The 21,698-nt window shown below is 39.3% G+C and overlaps 2 protein-coding genes across 16 annotated transcripts in view; both read right to left on the reverse strand.

The window, feature by feature from the left end:
- Positions 1 to 692: 692 nt before the first annotated feature.
- On the reverse strand, positions 693 to 7,714 carry slc15a1a (solute carrier family 15 member 1a). The gene is made up of 23 exons (XM_085766454.1): positions 7,603 to 7,714; positions 7,333 to 7,373; positions 6,583 to 6,670; positions 5,826 to 5,967; positions 5,536 to 5,655; positions 5,329 to 5,428; positions 4,932 to 5,022; positions 4,709 to 4,792; positions 4,509 to 4,591; positions 4,316 to 4,402; positions 4,131 to 4,220; positions 3,993 to 4,037; positions 3,870 to 3,902; positions 3,685 to 3,773; positions 3,288 to 3,369; positions 2,990 to 3,106; positions 2,736 to 2,873; positions 2,600 to 2,646; positions 2,259 to 2,360; positions 2,055 to 2,166; positions 1,820 to 1,957; positions 1,561 to 1,668; positions 693 to 1,417 (listed from the first exon to the last, which is right to left on the reverse strand). The coding sequence occupies exons 1-23, from the start codon at positions 7,607 to 7,609 to the stop codon at positions 1,175 to 1,177; spliced, it is 2,187 nt and encodes a 728-aa protein (XP_085622580.1). The 5' UTR covers positions 7,610 to 7,714; the 3' UTR covers positions 693 to 1,174.
- Positions 7,715 to 7,930: 216 nt separating this feature from the next.
- Positions 7,931 to 21,698, reverse strand: part of LOC146965055 (dedicator of cytokinesis protein 9) — an 82,674-nt gene continuing 68,906 nt past the window's right edge. For 4 of the 15 annotated variants that reach the window (XM_085766443.1, XM_085766438.1, XM_085766444.1 and 1 more), the window contains 22 exons: positions 21,133 to 21,244; positions 20,911 to 21,044; positions 19,191 to 19,305; positions 18,994 to 19,060; positions 18,835 to 18,882; positions 17,226 to 17,362; positions 16,233 to 16,348; positions 15,967 to 16,104; positions 15,687 to 15,869; positions 15,345 to 15,458; positions 15,008 to 15,223; positions 14,831 to 14,888; positions 14,588 to 14,694; positions 14,027 to 14,149; positions 13,789 to 13,902; positions 13,040 to 13,069; positions 12,282 to 12,428; positions 11,973 to 12,183; positions 11,040 to 11,230; positions 10,849 to 10,949; positions 10,621 to 10,759; positions 7,931 to 9,135 (listed from right to left, as the gene is read on the reverse strand). In XM_085766443.1, the coding sequence (XP_085622569.1) occupies positions 9,010 to 9,135; positions 10,621 to 10,759; positions 10,849 to 10,949; positions 11,040 to 11,230; positions 11,973 to 12,183; positions 12,282 to 12,428; positions 13,040 to 13,069; positions 13,789 to 13,902; positions 14,027 to 14,149; positions 14,588 to 14,694; positions 14,831 to 14,888; positions 15,008 to 15,223; positions 15,345 to 15,458; positions 15,687 to 15,869; positions 15,967 to 16,104; positions 16,233 to 16,348; positions 17,226 to 17,362; positions 18,835 to 18,882; positions 18,994 to 19,060; positions 19,191 to 19,305; positions 20,911 to 21,044; positions 21,133 to 21,244 (2,727 nt within the window). In that variant the 3' untranslated portion in view covers positions 7,931 to 9,009. Of the gene's footprint in view, positions 9,136 to 10,620; positions 10,760 to 10,848; positions 10,950 to 11,039; positions 11,231 to 11,972; positions 12,184 to 12,281; positions 12,429 to 13,039; positions 13,070 to 13,788; positions 13,903 to 14,026; positions 14,150 to 14,587; positions 14,695 to 14,830; positions 14,889 to 15,007; positions 15,224 to 15,344; positions 15,459 to 15,686; positions 15,870 to 15,966; positions 16,105 to 16,232; positions 16,349 to 16,857; positions 16,902 to 17,225; positions 17,363 to 18,834; positions 18,883 to 18,993; positions 19,061 to 19,190; positions 19,306 to 20,524; positions 20,690 to 20,910; positions 21,045 to 21,132; positions 21,245 to 21,698 lie in introns of all 15 variants that reach the window. The other 11 variants (XM_085766445.1, XM_085766440.1, XM_085766446.1 and 8 more) reach the window with 4 other exon arrangements.

A 21,698-nucleotide genomic window follows, 5' to 3' on the forward strand; every position in this document is an offset into this window, starting at 1 on the left:
ATGCATTTTATTTGCAAGTGCTTTTACAAATGCTTAATACACTTTACACTTACGCTATTAAATAGCCTATAGACAGCTGAAGAGGACACAGGCACAAACTTTACAGATTCCCTCTCTTTTATTCTGACCAATGTGCATACATCCAGGAATGCATTTGTCATGCAGTCCACAGCACACCACACACTTGATCATTAAGTGGTACATGTGCAACATAAAGCCAAGGGCGTTGCTCTGTGGTTTCACAGAGTGATGAATGAATAATTATGGGTAAATCTTATTTTAGAATGAGGAACAATAATCATGACTTGAGCAGAACTGCATATAACTAAGTTTAAAAAAAAAAAAAGTAAGACCAGTGAACAGACAGACTTTTCATTCAATAAACTCAATTTTGTGAGATTTACTGGTATTATTTGCTCATATGTAACTTGCAATATATTATTTGCAATAATATAACTGTCAAGTAAACTGACAGTTTGTTCTTTTTTTCAAGATGTAGTTTGAACTTCTTTTCTAAGCAGCTTGAATGAATGAAAGGGAAGGGCATCGCACTGCTGACCCCCACAGGGAAACTATTGTTGTTGTATCCAGTTTTTATTTAGTTCTGCACCCCAGATGTTTGCTGAAGAGATGATATCAGGTTGAGAGTGTGCTATGAACAATACATGTTTTTTTTTTCCTTTTTGTGTTTTAGTGCAAGAGCTCAAAACAAGCACCATGATTGATAAAACACAACAAGAATTCGTTTTTATTGTTTACTTGAACAGAACTTGAACATAAATATAAAAGACCAGTTACATCCAATAAATGTTTGTTAATAGCATTCATCTGCTGTTGTTATAACACTATAGCCAACATTACATTAATACATTAATTTGTTATGTGGAATATAATATTAAGGGTTAGGGTTAAGCTTAGTGTGCTTTGCTCATAAAAGGCATTTTATCATTAAAATATAAAATATTCAAAACATCCCTCCGCGTACACACACACACAGACGCACGCACGCACGCACGCACGCACGCACGCACGCACACACACACACACACACACACACACACACACACACACACACACACACACACACAATACTGGTGGAAACGTTATTTTCTCACATGCTGATGTTAAACATTTGATATAAACCCATTATGGATCTTTATGCCACTTTATGTGTTCACATTTTGGTCTGTTTTCTTTTCTCATCATCATCATCATCACTGCTGTCACTACTTTTCGCTGAGTCTCTCTTGCTCATCTTCTGCATCTTGAGTTTATCATCCCAGTCATCTTCATTCACATTCTTCTTGAACTGGGCCTCAATTTCTTTAGGGTCAATGTAGGTGTAGAAATAGGCCATAATGGAGAAGATGATGCATACAGCAACAAGGAGAGAGGCGAAGAGGACGTACTCAGCCCACTTTAAAAGAGGAGGTAAAAACATGGTATTAATAATGCATCACCACATGTTACTGTTATTATACAACACTGGGAATTTTAAATCACCTTCACTCACAGTTTTGAGTTTAATTAATGGGAGACCTTTTTTCTTTTTTTTTTTACCTGGTAGGGAAGCTTTGCAAGCTCAGCCACAATCAGTACGATGAAGTTGCCAATAGCAACAGTAAACAACCAGCCTGCCTGCAGCACTGCTTTCATGTTACTGGGTGCCTTGAAGAAACAAAAGGGGCATAAAATGAAGAAAGACATGAACAAAGAAAAATATACAGAACTATTAAATAGTTTAGGGACAAAGGAAATTCAATATAATATACTAAATTTGATGAAGGCTCAAAATACCTGTGCTCTGTAACAAATTTACCTGTGAGTAGGAGAACTCCAAACCAGTGACAGAAAACATCACTTCACCAGCAGTTATGAAGAAGTACTGTGGGATCTGAAGAGCCATGTGAACCGAGTTGGGCTCGATGTCTTCTGCTGCAGTGATAGACTCGTGACACTAGAATTCAAAACAGAAATAATCATAATAGCAATAATTATAATAGTTGCCAATTTGATTACACTTCATGATATTTGAAATAATGAGCAAATCTTACATTTGATCCAATGACTAAAGTGCTGGGGATGAAGAAAGTATAAGAACTTCCAAATCCGAAGTCCTTGCTGAATTCACATGAGTCGGCTCCAATCTTAATTGTGAATACGACCCTGATCATTAGAAGAAAAAATTGGTTTAGTAAACTGTTTGTAAAATATAAAAACAGTGAATCAGCTATAAGATGAAAAAAAAAAATCCTTACTTTCCATTTGTCATCTGGGTATAGTTGGAACAATCAGATGGCTCAATTACTCCAATGCCGGCCGTTGATATGTTCACGAATGTTTTCATTCCATTTACAAATCTGAAATGATTAAACATTGAACTAAAACGTTAGGCAGAATTAAGGTAGTCCTTCTTTCTCAACAATTTACTCCACAGATAAAGATGTGTTTTATTTATTTATTTTTTTTATCTGACAAGAAAGAGAGACAATCAGTTAATTATCAAAATAGCAAATAATCAATTTTCTGTTGGTCAACGATTAACTAGGCTAATTGTTGTTAAAGTTGAAACAGTTTTAATTACTGTAATTCAATTTACCTGATTTCATTGCTGCCCTCTTGTGGCTTTTTGGTCAAATCCTCAGTCTAAAGAAATAAAACAGTGGATTTTGGTTAGTTCAACCAGAAAAAGATCTTATCATCTGTATTTTCATTAATTTGTGTTTATCACTCACCAACACCCAACTGTCAGAGAGGTTTGATGGAAGGAGGAGTGTTTGACGCTGTCCCAGAGCCAGAGAAACATTTCTTTTCTCGTCCCCAACTGAAATTTCGATTTGTTCAACATGAAATGTGAGGTATTCAGGACTGGCCTGCAAAACAAAGACATTATTGAAACTGTTAAAACACCAAAGTCAGGATGTATGTTGTTACTGTGATGTACAAATGTAGCCTACATGATGTTGCAGTTATCAGTGGGAGAACATACCTGAGCTGCAGGAAGATCCAGTTTTTCGTCAGGCAGCATAACACTGACTGTATTCTCGCCCATGTTAAGAAATTTCAGCTGACTCTCGGTTTCTGATGGGAAGGTGGGCAATGTTTTCTGAAAATTATTTAAAAAAAAACAGTAAAAATGAGCTCTGTCCTTGTCATGGACTCTGTGAGTTGTTTGTGTTGGAATAGTCCTAACCTTGATTGTGAGTTAGAAATCAAACGAAACCCTGGATTTATAATTGTATTTTACTGTGTATAAGAGATAAAGACAATAATTGTTTTCCACTTACGTCGATTTCAATCTGAACCAGAGCGGCACAGACAAAAGCTATAGCTGCCAGGACCATCCCCACTGTCATTCTTTTCAGAGGTCTGTTGAATTAAAATGAAGCTTTGTTACTGATTTTTACACATCATTTGAAAGAACTGCAGTACTAAATGTCACAGAAGAAAAATATCTTCACTGTCCTCCATTGTCCAGTACTAAATCGCTTATTTGAAATATACTTATAGACCAATAGACCATATAGACCAACCAGGCTATGCTGAATCTGACGTTACAGCCTGCGGCCCAGTAACTTAGCTTAGCTTGTCTTAGCACAAAGACTGAAATACAGGGAAAACTTTTACTTTAAATTTTAAAATACATGCCTTGTGGTTGGCTCAGTGACTTTCAGGATTACTTACGTGAAGTTCAGGCCACATTTTTTGATCAGAGGGTAGATTACGCTGTCCATGATAGGCACCAGAGTCAGGATCAGGATGGGGTTGACAGTCTTTCAAAAACACAAATTGCACAGTCAGTATTATCTCAAATGAAATGCAATAGATGGAAACATCAAACTAGCATGATAAAGATTCTACAAACTTACCTGCATCTGATCAGGCTGTATAACAAGGCTCCCCTGCAGACACAAAGAAGCCGTTAAAACACAACCACATCACTACAACTAAGTAAAGATATGCTTATATTTGGTTTTTATCACCAAACTTACAAAATATCCATTCATGGTGGTGGCTTGCAGAGTCCATCTGGAGCCCTTTAAGACAAATGCAAAATATAACCCCACATACATCATCGTCTAACAGTGATGCTGCCTTCAATAACTGCAACAAATGTAACTTTAAGATACCTTTTGGTCAAATAGGGTCCAAAACATTGGCAGGGGGATATACAAGAAGAGGACCTTCAGCACCATTTTGATTTGAGCAATCAGGAGTTTCTGCATCACAAGAAAACAAATAATAAACAGCTGTTACTTCACTGAAGAAACAGCATGTTAGGAACTTTAGAGGGCTAAAAGAAAGTCAAGCATACGTCATATTTTTCCTCAGCCCAGTCCATCCAGTGCTCCCTCTTTGGGTATTGCTTGCTTCTGTGCCTGTAGCGGTTTTTAATGGCAAACTACAGAGCAAAGTGAGAGAGAGAGACATGTTTTTAGAAACAATTAGCTGCTGTTGGCACATGAATACAAAATGTGTTGATGCAAATGGTGTAAACCATGACTCACCCCAATGCATTTACACACATCCAGCATGATGTTACCCTCTGGTTCAGCTTTGTAGTACATGCCACTCCCAACGATAAACACCACTGTTTGAGACATCGCAGTAGAAGCATTGGTATCATATGCAGAATCTAATATGTACCAATCATTTTTGAATTTCTACTTCACGTGTCGAATTAATCTCCAGATGTGTTTAAACATACCAAGTGCAACCACCATTAGTGCTGCAGGGACACCGAAGGCCAGTGAGTAACATTTCTGCTGACTATGGATGCCACACTCCTGAGCTGCAGATGGAGACAAACAGTTGTCATTCAACTACACTTTAAATTTCACTCAGTCATTCAAGGTCTTTTATTAATGATTATCATTTATCACATGTGCTCATGTTTATGACACTGCCTGTCATAAAAGACTCATGCCTACCTCTGAGGATTGGAGTGATAATAGTGGAGAGGAGACTCCCACCATTGATGCACAGGTAGAATACAGAGAAGAAAGTGCTCCTTTGTTTGTCCTGCACAGAGAGATATGTCAGTGACCTTTTAACATGTGTTGTGTAATCGTGCATATGTTATGTAACCAAACCTATAGAGAATCCTATCTATGTGTATGATCGGATGAACTGAAGGTGCACATTATCACATGTTTGCATGGTAACACATTAAGCTATGATGCTGAACATGCTATACATTAAATCTATAAACACAAGTATGTTCTGAGCACAACCTCACAGACCCACGTGCTAGTATTATGTGCTATTGTTGTGCTCATTGGTCAGGACTCAGTGTAAAATAGAGATGAAGAGAGGTCACCATCTAACCTGGTGTTCAGCGAACTGGTCTCCACCGAAGGCAGCCACACAAGGTTTGATGCCACCTGTGCCCAGAGCAATGAGTAACAGACCCACCATGGACAACACACTGAATGTGAAGAAGAACATACATGAGTGAGGAGTTCGATGTATGAAATGAAAACTGCCTGCCCAAATGTTATGTCCTGGTTTTTGACTGAGTTATCAGAAACTCACACATGAAAGGTCATGTTGTCTGGGACCCCGTCTCTGTCTGTGTCAGTGATGTCATGGATTGCACTGACTGCCATTGCAACCTGACCAAGTGCATAGACAATGGACAAGTAGATGATTGTCCTGCAGGAGAGAAAAGAGAAGAGATGAGCAATGGCGAAAGGACTCAGATCCTTTACTTAAGCAAAAATGCTGTTACAACCTACATTATCAGTGATTGTGACAAACACTAGCACAGTTGCATTATTCAAACCCTCATGCATATATCAAAGGAACCTGAGACAAATGCTCACTTAAACTTTCCCAGCCAGGAGTCTGCCACAATGGCCCCAAGGATTGGGGTGAGGTAGCAGAGAGCCACGAACGTGTGGTAGATGGAAGTGGCCAAGTCATCGTCCCACTTCAAGAAGTACTTGAAGTACAGCACAAGCACCGCTGTGGACAGGGAAGGAGAATGTAGTGAGTCTTCTTATTTTACTCTATATAGTCACCAATGATGCATCAATTATTCAAAAAAAGAACTATTATAACACAGCAGTCCTGCAATAACCTGCCTTCAGGAAAGTTAGTATATACTGAAGTGTTTCTGTTAATTACCTAAAAAAGACTGAGTAAAATAATATTGCCTAAACTCCAACCAACAACAAAAACTAGCCTTCAAAATGACTCCAAGAGTAAATACAGCAAGTGAATACACTTTTAAACTTTTTTTAATAATGCAAAATCTTAATCTTATCATAGAAGGTAAATAGCAAGGTGAACCTAGCCTGTATAAAAAAAAAGGAAGTGGAGGGATCGAAACGTTGATCTTTCCACAATAAACAATAGAGGAGCGTGATACAGAGTGCGGACTCCACTTCCTTTTTTTTTCTCTTTTTTTTTTTTCTCTCTCTGAGTTTACTTTGTTGGTCCTGCACCTGTAGTATTTTGGATGTGCGTGCTCCACTCCACTTTTGTGAACCTAGCCTGTATGCCATGGGATTGTCTTTAAAGTAGTTTAGGAGAGGTTTGTTGCCATGGTTACAAAAAATTTGGGATAAATGTTCTCACCTCGCATGCCATAGTATGAGAACCTCTCACAGAACTCATTCACAACGATGAAGAAGATGCTGAGTGGGTATCCACACACCACTGTGCCCTGATGGGTGAAATAAACAGCAGCATGGTGGTTAGCAGTGCTGAATGAAGCATTTATAAGATTAAAAAAAAAACATTAACTGAAGGAAAAGTGTAAAGAAACATCACTATAAAAAATATTCCATTACAAAAATCCTTCTTTGAAAATCTGACTAGAGTAAAACCATCAAGAAATACTGAGCATAGTCAACTAAAATTACTTACCATGCAGAATGTATCATTGCAGAATGTATATTAAATTAATCAGTAGTCTAATAATTAATGGCACATTAATATGTGCATCACTGCCAATACTGCAGCAGGGGGCTAATTGTAAAAGCTTTATACATTCTATTAATATTACATGATTTATTTGATTGCATTTTCCTTCAATCAATCTAACGTAAGTAGCTAAGTAAAGTAAGTAGTGAGTGACTATTTGCAGTACAGTAAAAGGTACAATATCCCCCCTGAAACATAGAGAATACTTGAGTAGAAATTGAAAGACCCAAATAGAAGTCAAGAAGTAAATCTACTTATGGTACTAACTTTCTGCAAGCAACAAAGAAGTTTAAGCAAAGTGGTTGTTTTGTTGCGATGTTTTATCATTTACTTATGGTGAACATATAAAATCAACAAAAACTACACAGAAATCCAGTAAAATAAATGAAACAAACACTTTACCGTTCCTCTTTTGTCCTTCCCTTTCTTGGGATCCTCCTTATCTGCACACAAGATGAAACTAGTTCAATAAACCATCTCTTTTCCCAAAAAGACACAAATACCAACTGCTTCCATGAGGTATTATTCTCTGTCTACCACTCTGACTTTTTTTTTTTCTGTCAGAGACACAGCACGGCAGCAATTAAATGTGGGAAACTGTTGTCTGCACCATCGGGGCTGAAATATTTTAATCAATTCTTGTGGATTTGACTGAAAACACACAAAACTCACCTGTCATAATGACTTAGTGACGCTGCCTGCTTCCCACTGTGGCTGATTATTCCTTTGAGATTCCTCCAGGGAAAAGGTGATAGTTTATCCTTCGCTGTTCTCCTGTGGAAGTGGGAGTGTTTCATGTAATGTTGCCTCTTATTAGCTCTTGATCCGTCTTTCACACTGCTGACAGAGTGGCTTTTATGGTGGGTGGGAACGTGAGATACAGGAGATACGAGGATCGCTACATGCAGTCCCTGGAAACTCATAAAAGGTATTAATTCCCAAGACATTTACAACTGCAGATCAAACTTTAATAAAAGAATAAATGACTCACGAGTACAAGTGCAGAGAAATGAGTGCATTTTATTTAAAAGAAAAGCATAAGGGAACATCTCTGTTTACAGCAGAACAGTGAATTTGTGTTAAATAAAAAAACAAAACAACAACAACAACCCATTGCTGCCCAAATATAAAACAATTTCTTGAACATTTGAATCAACACTAAAATGGTAAAAGCTTCATATTACTCCCACAGTAGGCATAGTGTTTGGTTCCACACCTCATCGCTTTGGCAAGAAGGTGAACATTTCTTTACAGTGTATAAGCCCCACACAGCAAGATGCTTTTGCAAATATTGCACACACTCCTTTATATACATCAATAAACAACTTGGAATATACTTTTTGTATGCAATGGCTTTAAATATTTAAAAACTCTTCGGCTCTAAGACATCGAAGTGATTTAAGGTTGAATGCTAACGTGGAGGCCCTTTTGCAAATTAGCATTTTTTTTTGTAGAAATATAACTTCATGTACAGGGAGATGAGCGTCGATGTATGCAGCATATACTGTTCATCAAGACATCAATACAGTGGCTTATAAAAGTGGAATACTGTACATAAAAAACACAATGTGACACATTATCAAAATAAACACAAATGGGCTGTTGAGAGGGTGTAGGTGTATTGTAACGACATGCATAATAAAGGTCCCAACAGGAATGTCTCCATGGAAAAAAAAACTGCCCAGTCTTTTCAGGTAGAAACAGGTGGAGGAGAAGAAGTAGACAGGTTTTTCTCATCACACGTAATGATGCAAGGTTTACGCCCTATAATCTCTCCTGCACGGACCCTCAGGTCTCAAGGCCTCACCTCAGTAATCTCACAGGAAAGTAAAATTGTCCATAAACCCTGCACAGTTACCATACCTCCTGTATAGTGTAAGGTCAAAGGTCCAGTGCCTTGGTCATGGTCCACTGAGAAGAGTCAGAGGTGGTCAGACCTGTCTGTGCTTTTGTCAGTTCCCCTTTGCGCTGACAGAAGAGAAGCAGGATTCAGTTTAGATGTGACAATATGGCTTCACTGGCGTGCCTCATTGGCGAGTAATAGGGGGGCGCTGAGGTCAAACTTAACCCAGGGCAGCATCACACCACAGAGGAAGAGCTGGGGATGCCCTGGATGGTGGCACTGGTTGGTGTGCCGCTGATAGCATTAAAGATGTGAAGCGAGTCTGGAAGAACGCTCTTCATGCCATCTTCCACAGGACTGATCTGAGAGGAGATGAGTGAGGAGGAGAAATTAGACTTTCAATAAATATCATTTTAGATCTTCAAGCCTTCTAATTACTGTAAAAAGGGATAGTTTGACACATTGAAAAACACTCTTATTTGATTTCTTGCAGAGAGTGAGATGAGGACATGAATGACACTGTTTGTTATGGAGAATAAATAAGAAACTCCAACAAGAGCTGGTTAGCTTAGCTAAGTTTAAAGGCTGGAAACTTTTTTCTTTAATTTTAAAGCTTTTTTTTTTGTTACCGTCTGAGAAAGTTGAGCAGATCGTTTCCTTCCCTCGTATCCTTTGTGCTAAGCTAACTGGCTACAAACCGTAGCTTGATATTTAGCTCACAGATACAGTATGAGAGTGGTGTCAATCTTCTACCTCGCAGCAAGAAAGTGAATAATCATACTAAGGTGAAATTTCTGCATACCTTTAAAAAACAGGAAACAAACAAGCAGAAGTACCCGTATGCATAAAATCATGAAGAGTATAAAACATATACAGTATACAATATATAACAAAACATAATGCAAAAACAAAAGCAAGTGTTTAAACACACACATTCAAATATATGTACATGCTTACACACTCTTCATACAAGTATAAGTGTAACTGAACATACATATATTTACACGTGCATACATACAGTAAAAACTGTACACACATGCAAAATCATACATCAACCAAAGAGATAATAAAGAGGAGATTGTTGGTCAGGTCAGTTCAGGAGTGTTCAAAGAGTAGCCAAAATAGTGAGTTTTAAGTTTTGATCTTTTTGGCTGGACATGCATGTCATAAATGAGAATACTTTATGTGTGACTGATTTCTTATTTATTGCAGCCATGTACTGATAAGCCCTGTCTCTGATCCGATCAGATTACTCTGTCAGTTCTACTTAAGGTCAAGAGAGGCACTTTAGTGCTAACTTTAAAACAAGTAGCATCATATGATCCAATTGATTTGATTTCTTCTTTTTTTTCTTCTTTTTTTTTAAATAATTCTAACTTCAACTTTTTTTACTTGCTAGTTTATATTATGTTATAACATTACAAAGGATCTTACAATGACTCAGTGTGAATACAACAATAAATGAAGGTAGTGCAAAAACAGTGGGCTCTAGATATGTTGTAGAGATGTTGATATGACACAAAGAAAGAGAGAGATGGGTCATGAATAACTTTAATGTCATATAATATCTGAGAACAGATGCCTGTGTCTGGCTGGACCAACAGTTAAGAACTTTTTTTTGGCATTAATGCTTCTTGCATTACCATCCAATCTGCTCATGTCAGCACAAGGGAGAAACAAAGAAGGGTGTTATCAAGTCACGTTATCAAACTTGTAATGAAGAGCATTTTGTTCGCTTCTCGCGCCAAAACCTGTCACTGAAAAAGGCATATTACACACTGAACATAGGCAGAGAGTAGTAATTACACTGATACTAGTAACACCAACCGGTGCAATAATATACTTACTTGCTCATGCATGATGATGGACAGCTCCCTGGCGAGGTCTCTATAGTTGGCTTTCATCTCGTCCTGATACTCCTGTTGGTCCTCTTTGATTAGTCGCTCATTAATGCCTAAGCCGTGGCCACACGCCTCCACAAAATGCCTGTTCAAGAAATCATGTAAATATGTGTTAAAGGAGAGAGTTACACCATGGAGTAAAACCTGATCCAGTTAAACTGTCTGACACCTCACCTGAAGACCTCTTTCAACTGTTTGACCTTGTTATCAGGATACTTCTTGGTGCCTGCATCGTCCAGAAAAGCTCGGGCATACGCAAGTGGTCCTGCGTTCACCTGAGGGGAGATGTAGAAGCCGCGTTATTTTCTTTCTTATATACTGTTTGTCCAGTGAGTGTGAGTTTGTGTTGACAAATTTCAAAGCACCTGGACGCTGATGCTGCCCTGCAGTTTGAGCTGCAGGCGGATCATGTCCACCTCACTGGAAGAGCAGAGCTGTTTGATCTCCGCCACCTTCTTGCTCATCTCGTCGATGGCCACCTCGATGGGGCTCAGATCGGTGTGGTGCTGATACATCACTGCGATACGTTTCTTCACGTAGGGGAAGCAGTGCGTGGCTGTGTGACAGGGACATGATGGTGAGTGGAGTTAACAGCATGCTGAGAGCTAAGTGAATCTTTTCTTCTTGCATGTGCTTTTCTCAGTTTTACAACACGGGATCCGATCTGTTGAACATGTTCCGATAGTAATGATAAGAGGATAACATTGAACCTTTGCACCATAAAACAATAAAGCTGTGATTGGGATTATGAAACGTCCTTGACAAACAGCTGATGTGTTGAGAATCTAATCAAGATCTTCTATTCATGCACAGGAACTTTCTGCTGAGGAATGTGATGTGTGAACCACTGATACCCACGTGATAGCCATCCACTTAGTGAGTGTGCATTTGAAGCCTTTTTACGTGAGAGCATACACGCAGCAGGAAAACATCGTCCAGAGTTTGAGAGGAAAACACTCTGGTGATGTATTTTACTTTCTAGATGATTGATTATGTGATACAGAAGATACATTTACAGCTAATTCTAATTGCACATTGTTGCCTTTAATGTTTTTTGTAGCATAATGTCGTCAGTGGCTCTGGAGGATCTTTCTGAAGTCTGATGAAAAATCTACACATTTATATTTTTATTATATTAATTTCATATTATATTAATTTCATAATATTAATTAATTTAATTATTATAATTTCTGTGTTTGGAGCTTAAAAGACATGGTTACAGAAAAGTGAAAAATGCACAATTTCATGGTTTTTACCCCACTCATGTGCCACTGCCACACATATGCATGGGTACTTACTGGTTAGTATAGTCCTGCGTTTGCACTGCTCCTCCACGCCGCCTTGCTTTTTGCCCGATACCGTAAAAGGCATCTCAAACACGAAGCGACGGATGTTGTGGCTCTTTTCAAAGTCCGTCTTCCTGTCCACCAGCTCCTTCTCTTCCAAGTATGGGGTCACATGTGTCACTTGAATATATGCATACTTGGAGTCCAAGTCTTTGGGATTAATCTGCAACAAGTATCATTATAAGAGATGAGTGCCGTGTTGTGGAAATCTTACGAGGGAAATAAATCTGTATCACCAACTAAATATCAACAGAGACTCACCTTTCCAGAGTCCTGAATCATCTTCACGTTCTCCTGTCCAAACTTGTCAGAGTACAGCTTCAGAAGCCTCTGAGATATCTCAGAAAGAGGGGTGAATTTGGGTTCTTTGTAGATGTACTCCTTACCATCCTCATCCTCAAAGAAACCCTGAATGAACATAAAATAGTATCAGCATGGCTAAACCCCCCTTCCCCCAAAAAACTTTAGAATATAAAGGATCAAACAGTGCCACATCAAACCATACATACGCTGTGAGTGGGAATCATTATGACAATTTGTTAAATGAAGTGGTAAGATAGATAATGTCTAAGTGTAAACTCTGGGCTGCTAGGTACAGTATGTCACTCCACAAATACACAACCTTCAGTCTAACGGCCCAAGCACAGAGATAACAAAGAGAAACAGACTCCACTGCAAACATCTAGTATCAGCTCAACAATTTAAAACAGACCAAAGGACAGAGCAGAGGAGGGGGCATGGATTTCACACTGAGTCAGTGGGAGCACTCAAGATTAGTCAGTTTCTTGTATGTAAACAGAAACAGGTCCCATGAACAGCTGGGTGAAGCCATGCATTTACCCAGTGAGAGATGGATCCTGCTATTAGCCCTTCAAGGGTTTTACTACTATGATTATGACAACACTGAAGCTAGAGTAAGGAGGAGTTAAAGGGCAATGCAACGTGATATAACACCGACTGCATTAGCAAAGAAACACAACACAGCCTAAAACATTCACTGCAGTCCAACTGCAATTTACCTCAGCCTCTGAGTCAGTAAACTGGTACTGCTACAGGGTGTGGACAACAGAAAATAAATCATTGTTATTCCATGAGAGCTACCTAAATATCGTGAAGAAATGTTAAACCCCTATTAATACAACTACTAATTAGACCACAATGTCAAGAGAGACATGGATCTCTATCAAAGTACACAAGTAGAAGTAACCACACCCAACAAATAGTCTCTAAAACTTCTAAAGTACTGGATGGTGCTTAATTTCTATACAGTTAGATTTGAACACAAAAGCAGACACTGAAATGAGAGCAGAGGTGGACAGGTGCCATGCACAACACAGTCCCAAAAGAAAACAAAAAACAGAAAACAACAGTCATGACTGAATGTTAACTCGAAGCAGCATCTATGATTGAGAAGTGCATTGGAATACAACACCACACAAAGACTCAGGCTGCTCAGAAAGGCTAACAAGGTCTACAGCACAACTTACCGCTGCCTTCAAAGAGGATAAAAAGCAGAGAAGGGGTATTAGAGTGGATCATAAAATGCCACCGCATGTGGTCATGCTCTTAAAAAAAACAGCCCCCATGCAGAACACGAATTACTTTGCCATAGCAGCAACAAAATTAATAATTGTGTCTCTCAATCAGGTTTGATTTCAAAAACACTTTGTGCAAAAATCATATAATTAATAGAAAATTAAACTATGACTAAAATGATGCGTTTAGTTAACACACCCTTGTGAGCTACCTGCTTGAGAGTTTAACTCACCTGGCCAAAGAAAGCCACTCTGAAGTAGGTGCCCAGCAATCTCTTGCCTGTGTGCATGACCTCAGTGACTTTGCTGTATGCACGATGCAGTGTGTCATACAGGTGGGCCAGTTTCTGTGGGAAGAAGTAAAACAAAACAAAACAAAACAAAAAAGCTCATTAGACTCTGTAGATATTCATGATCTGACCAAGGGTTAATTAGTGGAGAATGTTGTGGGGAAAACAAAAAATCTTGTACCTCAAAGTCCCTGCGTTTCTCATAGATGGGGATTATGAGCTTGTAGATGTCAGAGATGAGCTCGTAACGCTCAGCTTTCCACAGTCCATCTGCACACTCCTCCAAAAGCTCCATCAGGACATCCTGACACACCAAGGAGAGGGAGGAAAATAAGTTTATCTTATATATATATGTATATATAATGTGATAGAACAGTTCCTTTTTGCACAAACAAAAATGACATATTGTCACCACTGAGTTATTACTTAATAATAATACATTTTATTTATAAAGCACTTTCACAAATACTCAAAGCATGCTTAGATAGAAACACAAATAAAATACAGAAACAATGTAAAATATCAAAGAGAAATAGGATGAAATGAAACTTAAACTACAGTTCACTATTTAGAGACTGAAATACTGGAGAGTGTTTATTAAATAAAGCTGAGTTACACTGATGACTGAATTCATGTTGACTTGTTAAAAATCTCAGCTTCTTCATTTGCACAGACCAAAGTGTAAGTAAATTGAATATAGAGTATATTTTGTGGACATCAGTGGTATGAAAGATGTGTTTACTTCATTGAAGTGGACGTCTTGCATGCCGACATCTTCCATCATTGCTGCTTCTTCATCAATGTTTGGAGTGACGACACGGAAAGCTGAGCATCCCTGCTTGAACATGCCTGATGAGACAATATTTTAACAAAATCAAGCTAAAATAGCCTTTTGACAGAGAATAATTAAGATATACTATTCTTTGAGATACTTCAAAGAATAGAGTTTTGTGAATGCAGTTAATGAAATAGATAGTTAAAGCACCTTTTCTCCTCAGGTATTCTGCCACAAGTGCTGCTACGTGCACATAACACATGGCCGCCTGTGAACAATAAGAACATCCCATGTCAGCAAAGCAAGACCTGTCTGTGCTTGATATATGAAATCACGTAGACTCAAATCAAAGGGTGCTTTATAAGAGCAGTGTCTTTTATCACAAACCTCCGACAGGTCTCCATTCTTCACATGGATTCGGGCCATGCTGTCCAGCCAGGTCTTGCGTAGCTCAGGTGTGCTGGCATAAGACTTGGCCAGGCTGTACTGCAGGTCCACTAGCATCTCTGGATCTCTCTCATGCTCCTTCATCTGAGCTGTGGCCATCAAAACCGTCCTGATGCGTTTGGTCAGGTCCTTCACATCTGATGGGAACGCTGTGTTCTGTTGTGCAGTGTGCAGAAACGAGAGAAGCCAGTTGTGGCATTTTTAGTTCAAGCACTTTTTTTCTAATTTTAACAGTTTATTTATGTGAAATAATAATGAACTGAAATGACTTGCTGACCTTAATAGTTTTGTCACTGTTGGCACAAGTGTTGATAATTGACAGAGACTGCTGGAAGCGGGTGCTTCCGATACCAATGACATCAGCTATCAGCTGACTGACGGCGATCACCACCTGAAGCAATGGAAAGAAGAGAAAAGATCAAATGTTGTTTAACCACTGTGTTTTGTTGACATTGGCTTCACTTTCTCAGTGTTCAGTCTTTAAAAGTTTGAATTCAGACCTTAATAAAACCTAAAATGAAATATCTTTATTATTAGGATTCAATAGTATATGAACGTCAAGGAAAATATTGTTAGTTCTGTGGAGATAGAGTAAAATACTAAAGTGGGACTATCTTACCTGTAAGTGTGTCCGGACAAAGGATTTGCGACCTGTGTAATCAAAGTTGCTCTTCATCAGGAAGTACAGCAGATGGGCTGCGTCACTGCGAATGGAGCTCAGCTTGGAGTTACAGCACTTCAAGATCTCATAGCAGAATGCCGCACACATGTCAGCACGCCCTTCAAAGAACGTGCAGGGAAACTAGAGGAGGATGAAAATAAGAGAGATCATCAGCTATTGTGACAAGCAAAGGCAATGACAGAGGACCGTTGAATAAGGCAGCAAAAGAGTTAAAAACCTTGTAGATGAAGGTGCGCAGGGAAGTGAAGACTTGCTTCAGGGCCGTTTCTGACTGATTGATTCGCAGGAAACAGAGGTGGACGTCAAAGACCTTCTTCATGAGTGGACTGTGGCCGTGGTCTGAGCAAAGCTGTGTCTGTGGAGAAAGAAACAAATAATCTAATTTAGAAATCAATCAGAGGTCTGACAAACTCAGTAGCCAACCTACATCGAAAATAGTTCCAGTATAAAATGAGTTGTTACATTTATTGTTAATTATGATACCTTGAAACCCATAATGAAGATACTAAGGGTGTCCAGCACAGTCAGGCACACTTCAGTGGCGATGTTGGCCTCCAGCAGGGACTGATTCAACACGTCGGCATCCGAGTGACTGTAAGCTAAAGAAGACATAACAAAAAGCTGTAGCTGTTCCACCCGCACCAATCATATCATATCATATCATATCATATCATGGCGTTAAAGGCAAAGCTTTTGCTAAAAAGATGGACATTTTAATCACATTGAAATGATGAAGTTTCATTCCAAACGGACACAAAAATGATTCTTATTATTTCTATCAATGTAAACATTTTATGTATTAATAGTGACACATTGAGGCCATTTATATATCTTTATCATCGAGTATTAGGAAGGGTATTTCTAAAATTCACAGGTAGTATTATAATTTAGTATTTTGGAATGAAACCTGTCTTACTTAGGACGTCGATTTGAGTCTTTTTTTTAGAGAATGAGGGGTAAAATGAAACTCAAAGCAAATGAGCTGGGCGAAGGCATGAAAAGATTTTAAAAGCGGATGTTCAGTTACAATAGGCATGCTCTTAATTCAACCAAATGAACAGAGCCAGTAACAGTCTGCAAACTGCCCGTCAACCTGATACGTTCTTACCATGGTCTACAGATATTCCAAGAATACTTGAAATCTTTCTTACACTGAAAACACAGAGAAACTTTATTAAATGGCGCCATTTACCAGACTGATCACACAGCTCAACCCCTGTAGATAAAATCAGTGTGTATACACAGTACATACAGTACAGCTACCTTGGCCCCAGTTTTATTTAATTAACTGATGATGCCCCCATGTCCTCTTGGAAGCAGGCTGGGTTTAAATGGAGGATGAAGAAGAGGATGTCATTCATGATGATGATGATGATGATGATGATGAAAAGCGTGAGGAGAGACTACACAGGGTGAGGATGAGCAGGAGGACCGGGGTCCTCTGGTAGATGAAACAGTACAGTGTGGGGCACTTACTGTGGTTAAAAGTGTATGAGTTATCCAGGCTGCTGAGCTGCTGTAAGCGGGCATGCATCATTCCTGCCCTGTTACGGGACACAGGCAGAGTCTGAGACTTCCGCTCATGTGCTACCGGTCCTGCCCCATCCTGGCTCCTGATGAGGAAACAGGACAATGTTAGATGAACAGCTGATGACCAGCAGGGGCCAGAGTTAGTGAAGCAGGTTAGGTTAGGATGAATAATACACCATTTTACACACTTAAGTGGTGTAAATGTCACTCAGATGTCTTAGAGCTACAGCAGATTTTAAGATTATTTAGCTTATGACATTTTAAAGTGCCATCATCCAACTCAGAAGACCGGAAAATGTAACATTTGAACATTTTCTGTTGACTTCACACACCCTAAAGCAACACCTGCATTATGTAGAAAAAGTAATAGAGTAAATTGCATGTTTGGCATGCAGTTTAATAATAAGACTATCAAAGTGAGTGGTGTAGCAGGATTGAAGCAGAGAGATAAAGCAGTGGGTTACAGCTCAAGCCATGCAGGTAAGAGTGAGTCTATAGAGCAAGTAGTCGTGTCACAGCACTGCAACTTTTACTGGGTGAAAACTTGAAGATATCATGCAGTTAGTTTGAGAAAGTCAGTTCCACCTTCAGGCTTACCCAAGCAGGAGAGGGCAGGAGCCAGCTTTTATTTCATTATGTTAAACTTGCCAGCGTTTAAGTGAATAAAGATAGAAACAGTGGTGGCAGGTTAGAGACAGTGAACACCCAAAGCCCTCTGGGAGTCGAGGCCAGAGCTCCCAACCGGTGCAGAGAGAGTACAGTGACATAAGTGTGGATTTTAATTGCCTGGGGTAACTGTGCTGAACATAGAGTCACAACATTCAATAATCACACTGAAAAATGTCAATGTCATAACAGGTGTCTGGAGCAATGATTTCCAACCAGGGGTAGGTGCATCTCATTTTTACAGTTGCCAGGATATAGCCTACATTGAAAGCATGCGAGGTAGCAAAATGTATCTGGAAAATAATAACACACACCACAAACTGAGTTAACTGTGGCATTAAAACAATGTGTTACAATTGAGAGTACTGTAGCAAGCAAAGAGGAATTGGTACTTGCTACATGTTTGTAATGGGTAAAGTGGAATATTCAACAGAAAGCAATGGAAAGAAACAAATGTTGTAAATATTTAGATATAGGGTCAAAGCATAAACTGTTGACGTAGAGTAAAGCATAGTAAATGGTGGCTTAAAGCCGCAGAGAAACTATTGAGATCATTTTGGTTAAAGGAAAAGGCTAAAAGGTTGATATGGATGAGTACAGTACTCTGCTGCTCCACTATGTGCAATGCAAAATTTACTATTTTTCACACTGAGTTTAAAAATCAATCAAAGTGAACACATCTGGCACATGAGAGGTGGGGTTGGTGAAGTATTGGTACTTGTGCGTTCATTTGTAAGGAGGTGTGTGTGTGTGTGTGTGTGTGTGGGTTGGCAACTACTGTGCTAGAAGAAACTGAAATCCCTGATCAAAAATGTATCCTATATAAAATGCAATAGCTTTAAAACAGTGGGACCCATGCACCCAGTTTAAACACTGACAACAACATTACCTTGCGATGTATCTCTTTCCCATGTATCTGAACTGATGAAGGCAGACTCTGAGAGAAAAAAAATGAGTGAAAAATCAGCCACCAGGCGTTTTTCAGCATTTCTTAGGATGTCAGTTTTTTTTTTCATCACAATAGCAGTATTACAGTAAGTCGCCTTACTCGACTAGAGTAAAGAAGTCCATTAACTCAGCAGATGAAGCCTTGTTCCAGTATGTGAACAGAGCGTCTGGAAGAGACAGTGATTGACAGATTAGGAACAGTTTTCTTGGATTATAGAAATGTGAGTGAACACGGCATTTAAGTCTCAGACAGACAAATAGTACAGAGAGGAGATGGAGAAAGAGTTTGATTTTTACCCTCAGACATGCTTTTAAGCACATGCAAGAAACACATGAGGAGGCTCTTGATCTCGGCCTGGTCCAGTTTATCACAGCGCAGCAGGGTGCTGCCCAGGGCTGAGGCGGGCTGGTTCTGGGGGGACAAAGAGGCTGGTCAGGCACAGAGATAGATAGAAATATCTAATGCTGTTAGAGCTTTTAGCCATGTAAAGCTCATTTTGTTGCCTCAAAATAAGCTAAAATACTGATTAAAAGAAAAAAAAAATCCAAAAAGAAAAAAGGGCAGTTACCACAATCATTTAAAAAAATCTTTTGCAACTCTGTTGTGTGTTTTTTTGTTATTGATCGAAGTCAATGAAACCAAGTCTTTGTAGTATTTGTTGGAGATGCTGTTGCATCAAAAGAAAAAACAACAGTTACATTAAGGAGTGGGTGTGAGTTATCTGAACGACTGGGATTAGAGTGGTAAGCTACACTGGTCATTCACTCAGGTTGTTATGGGCTCTATGAGCGACAGACTGCCAGTGGAAAGCCATTTCTATTCTCCCAGCTGAGGCAGAGAGCAGGGAGAAAACAGCAGAGGAGCAGCAGCTCTACCACAGCAAGGGGTTGGCGATATACCAAGCACGTTCCTTTGCCAGCAGTTAGTCTAGACCATGAAACTGGCTGGGGATGACTTCATGGAAAGCATGACGATATGGTTCTGGACTTTTTAAAGGGTGTTTTGAAGGGAGGAGAGCTTCACGGCTTATGTTGGTTTTCCTGAAAAGTTTAGACAAAAAGTGTGAAGCTGTCTGGCTTTTTTTCATGTGTTTGAGCAAAATAGACAGACATTATTTGGTTTGGAAATAACTGCAAATTACTCCTGAGTGTCCTCCTTCTCCCCTTAAGTTGTTATACACATAGTGATAAACGCTACCACACATCACAAATGTAAACAGCTTCAACAGGAGACGAAACAAACGGCAGCACAGGCAGTGAAAATATAATAATCCTTTGCGTTTAATAGGGTTCTTTCTTCTCAGATTTAGCTTGAGGCTGCCTATCCATGAAAGCGAAAAACAACACAGCACACATGAGAGGAACTCAAAAGTGAGAAATCCCTTAAGCATGCATGCTTATCCACATCTGGAAAATGAGCCGAGACAAACCCTGAGAGGCCCCGTGATACGGCAGGTCTGCTTTATGGCACCAGAAAACAAACAGGCCAAAGCCTGAGAATCATCTGGCAAAGAAAAGGCTCAGAATTGAGGACACTAGGACACTCGCACACACACACTTTCACATTCCCAGATGGGACACTCCTAGGAGGGAGGATGGATGACTGCGTGAGGGAAGGAGGCATTTTGTACTTGAAGTGAAATGCTGGGCTGCACGGTGCTCTCTGACACACATGGGGCAGAGAGCTGGGAGAAGTCCATGGTGACACGCTTGTAGCGCCCGGAGAGCACGGGCTCCTCAGTCTCCGTAAAGAAGCGCAGGACACTGACAGAGTGTCTCCGTACGAACTTCTCCGTCTGCCACGGCCAGCCGTACAGGTAAGGTGAGGGAGTCAATGGTACAAGTTAACAAGGACCTGACTTTCTGTGGCACTTTTGTCATAACAAGGGGAGGTGTGATATGTCTGAGGCAAAGTGAAATGAATGACATTTGCGCACAGAAAGCTGGAATTTGATATCCGGAAAATGTCTGGCTGATATTACTTCACAGAGAACTTGCAGCACTTTCTGAGATATACCTTGTCTAGAGAGTTGCCCTTGTCGTTGTTCCTTTCAGGCAGGCTGTTTCCGGAGTCAGTGCTGATGAGTGAACCACGAGAGTCTGCATGGCGCACAGAGTTAATGTTGGGGGTGGATGACGCATGAGGTGAAGCTGTTAAAAAAATAAAACAAAATTAAGTGACCATTTTATATCAATATAAAAACCTTTTTCCCCCCCCCAGTATCTTGTTTTCACTCACCGGTGCCTGAGATAACTCCAAAAACATCTTTGTGCAAGCTGGTGTCCAGAAAGGTGCTGGACCTGGGAGGTGTCATCAAAGCGTTGGTAAGGAGTGAATCCTCTCTCCCATTCTGAATGAAAAATGGTGCAAGAATTTAATGGAAACAAACACATCTATACTGTATATTGCAATCTTAGACTGGTCAAAATAACCCAAACTAAATAGTATTAAATATATCTTTTATAATATCTGATTTGTTTTTTTTATTTTATAAAGTGTTTTCTACCAAAATTCATGTATGTATGAATACATGTCACAATTTTGATTTTATTTTTAATAGTCTGTAAAATTAAACAATGTAAAGACAAAAATGTATTGTTAATAACATGTAATCAAGGTACACTACAAACACCACTTCTTATCCTAATTTCCTCTCTTTCAATACTTAAAGACTCTGTTTTTAACTCTCTTTGAATAACACTCTCTGAACATGTGGATATGGATATAAATGTTATGCTTTAGGGTGTGTGAGATGCTTTGTGTGATATTTTCCTTAGTTTATGATTCAACTGAACATCTGTGTA

The sequence above is a fragment of the Trachurus japonicus genome, chromosome 21 (genome assembly GCF_045865225.1).
Source record: "Trachurus japonicus isolate A0001 chromosome 21, Traja_1.0".
NCBI classification, from domain to species: domain Eukaryota; kingdom Metazoa; phylum Chordata; class Actinopteri; order Carangiformes; family Carangidae; genus Trachurus; species Trachurus japonicus.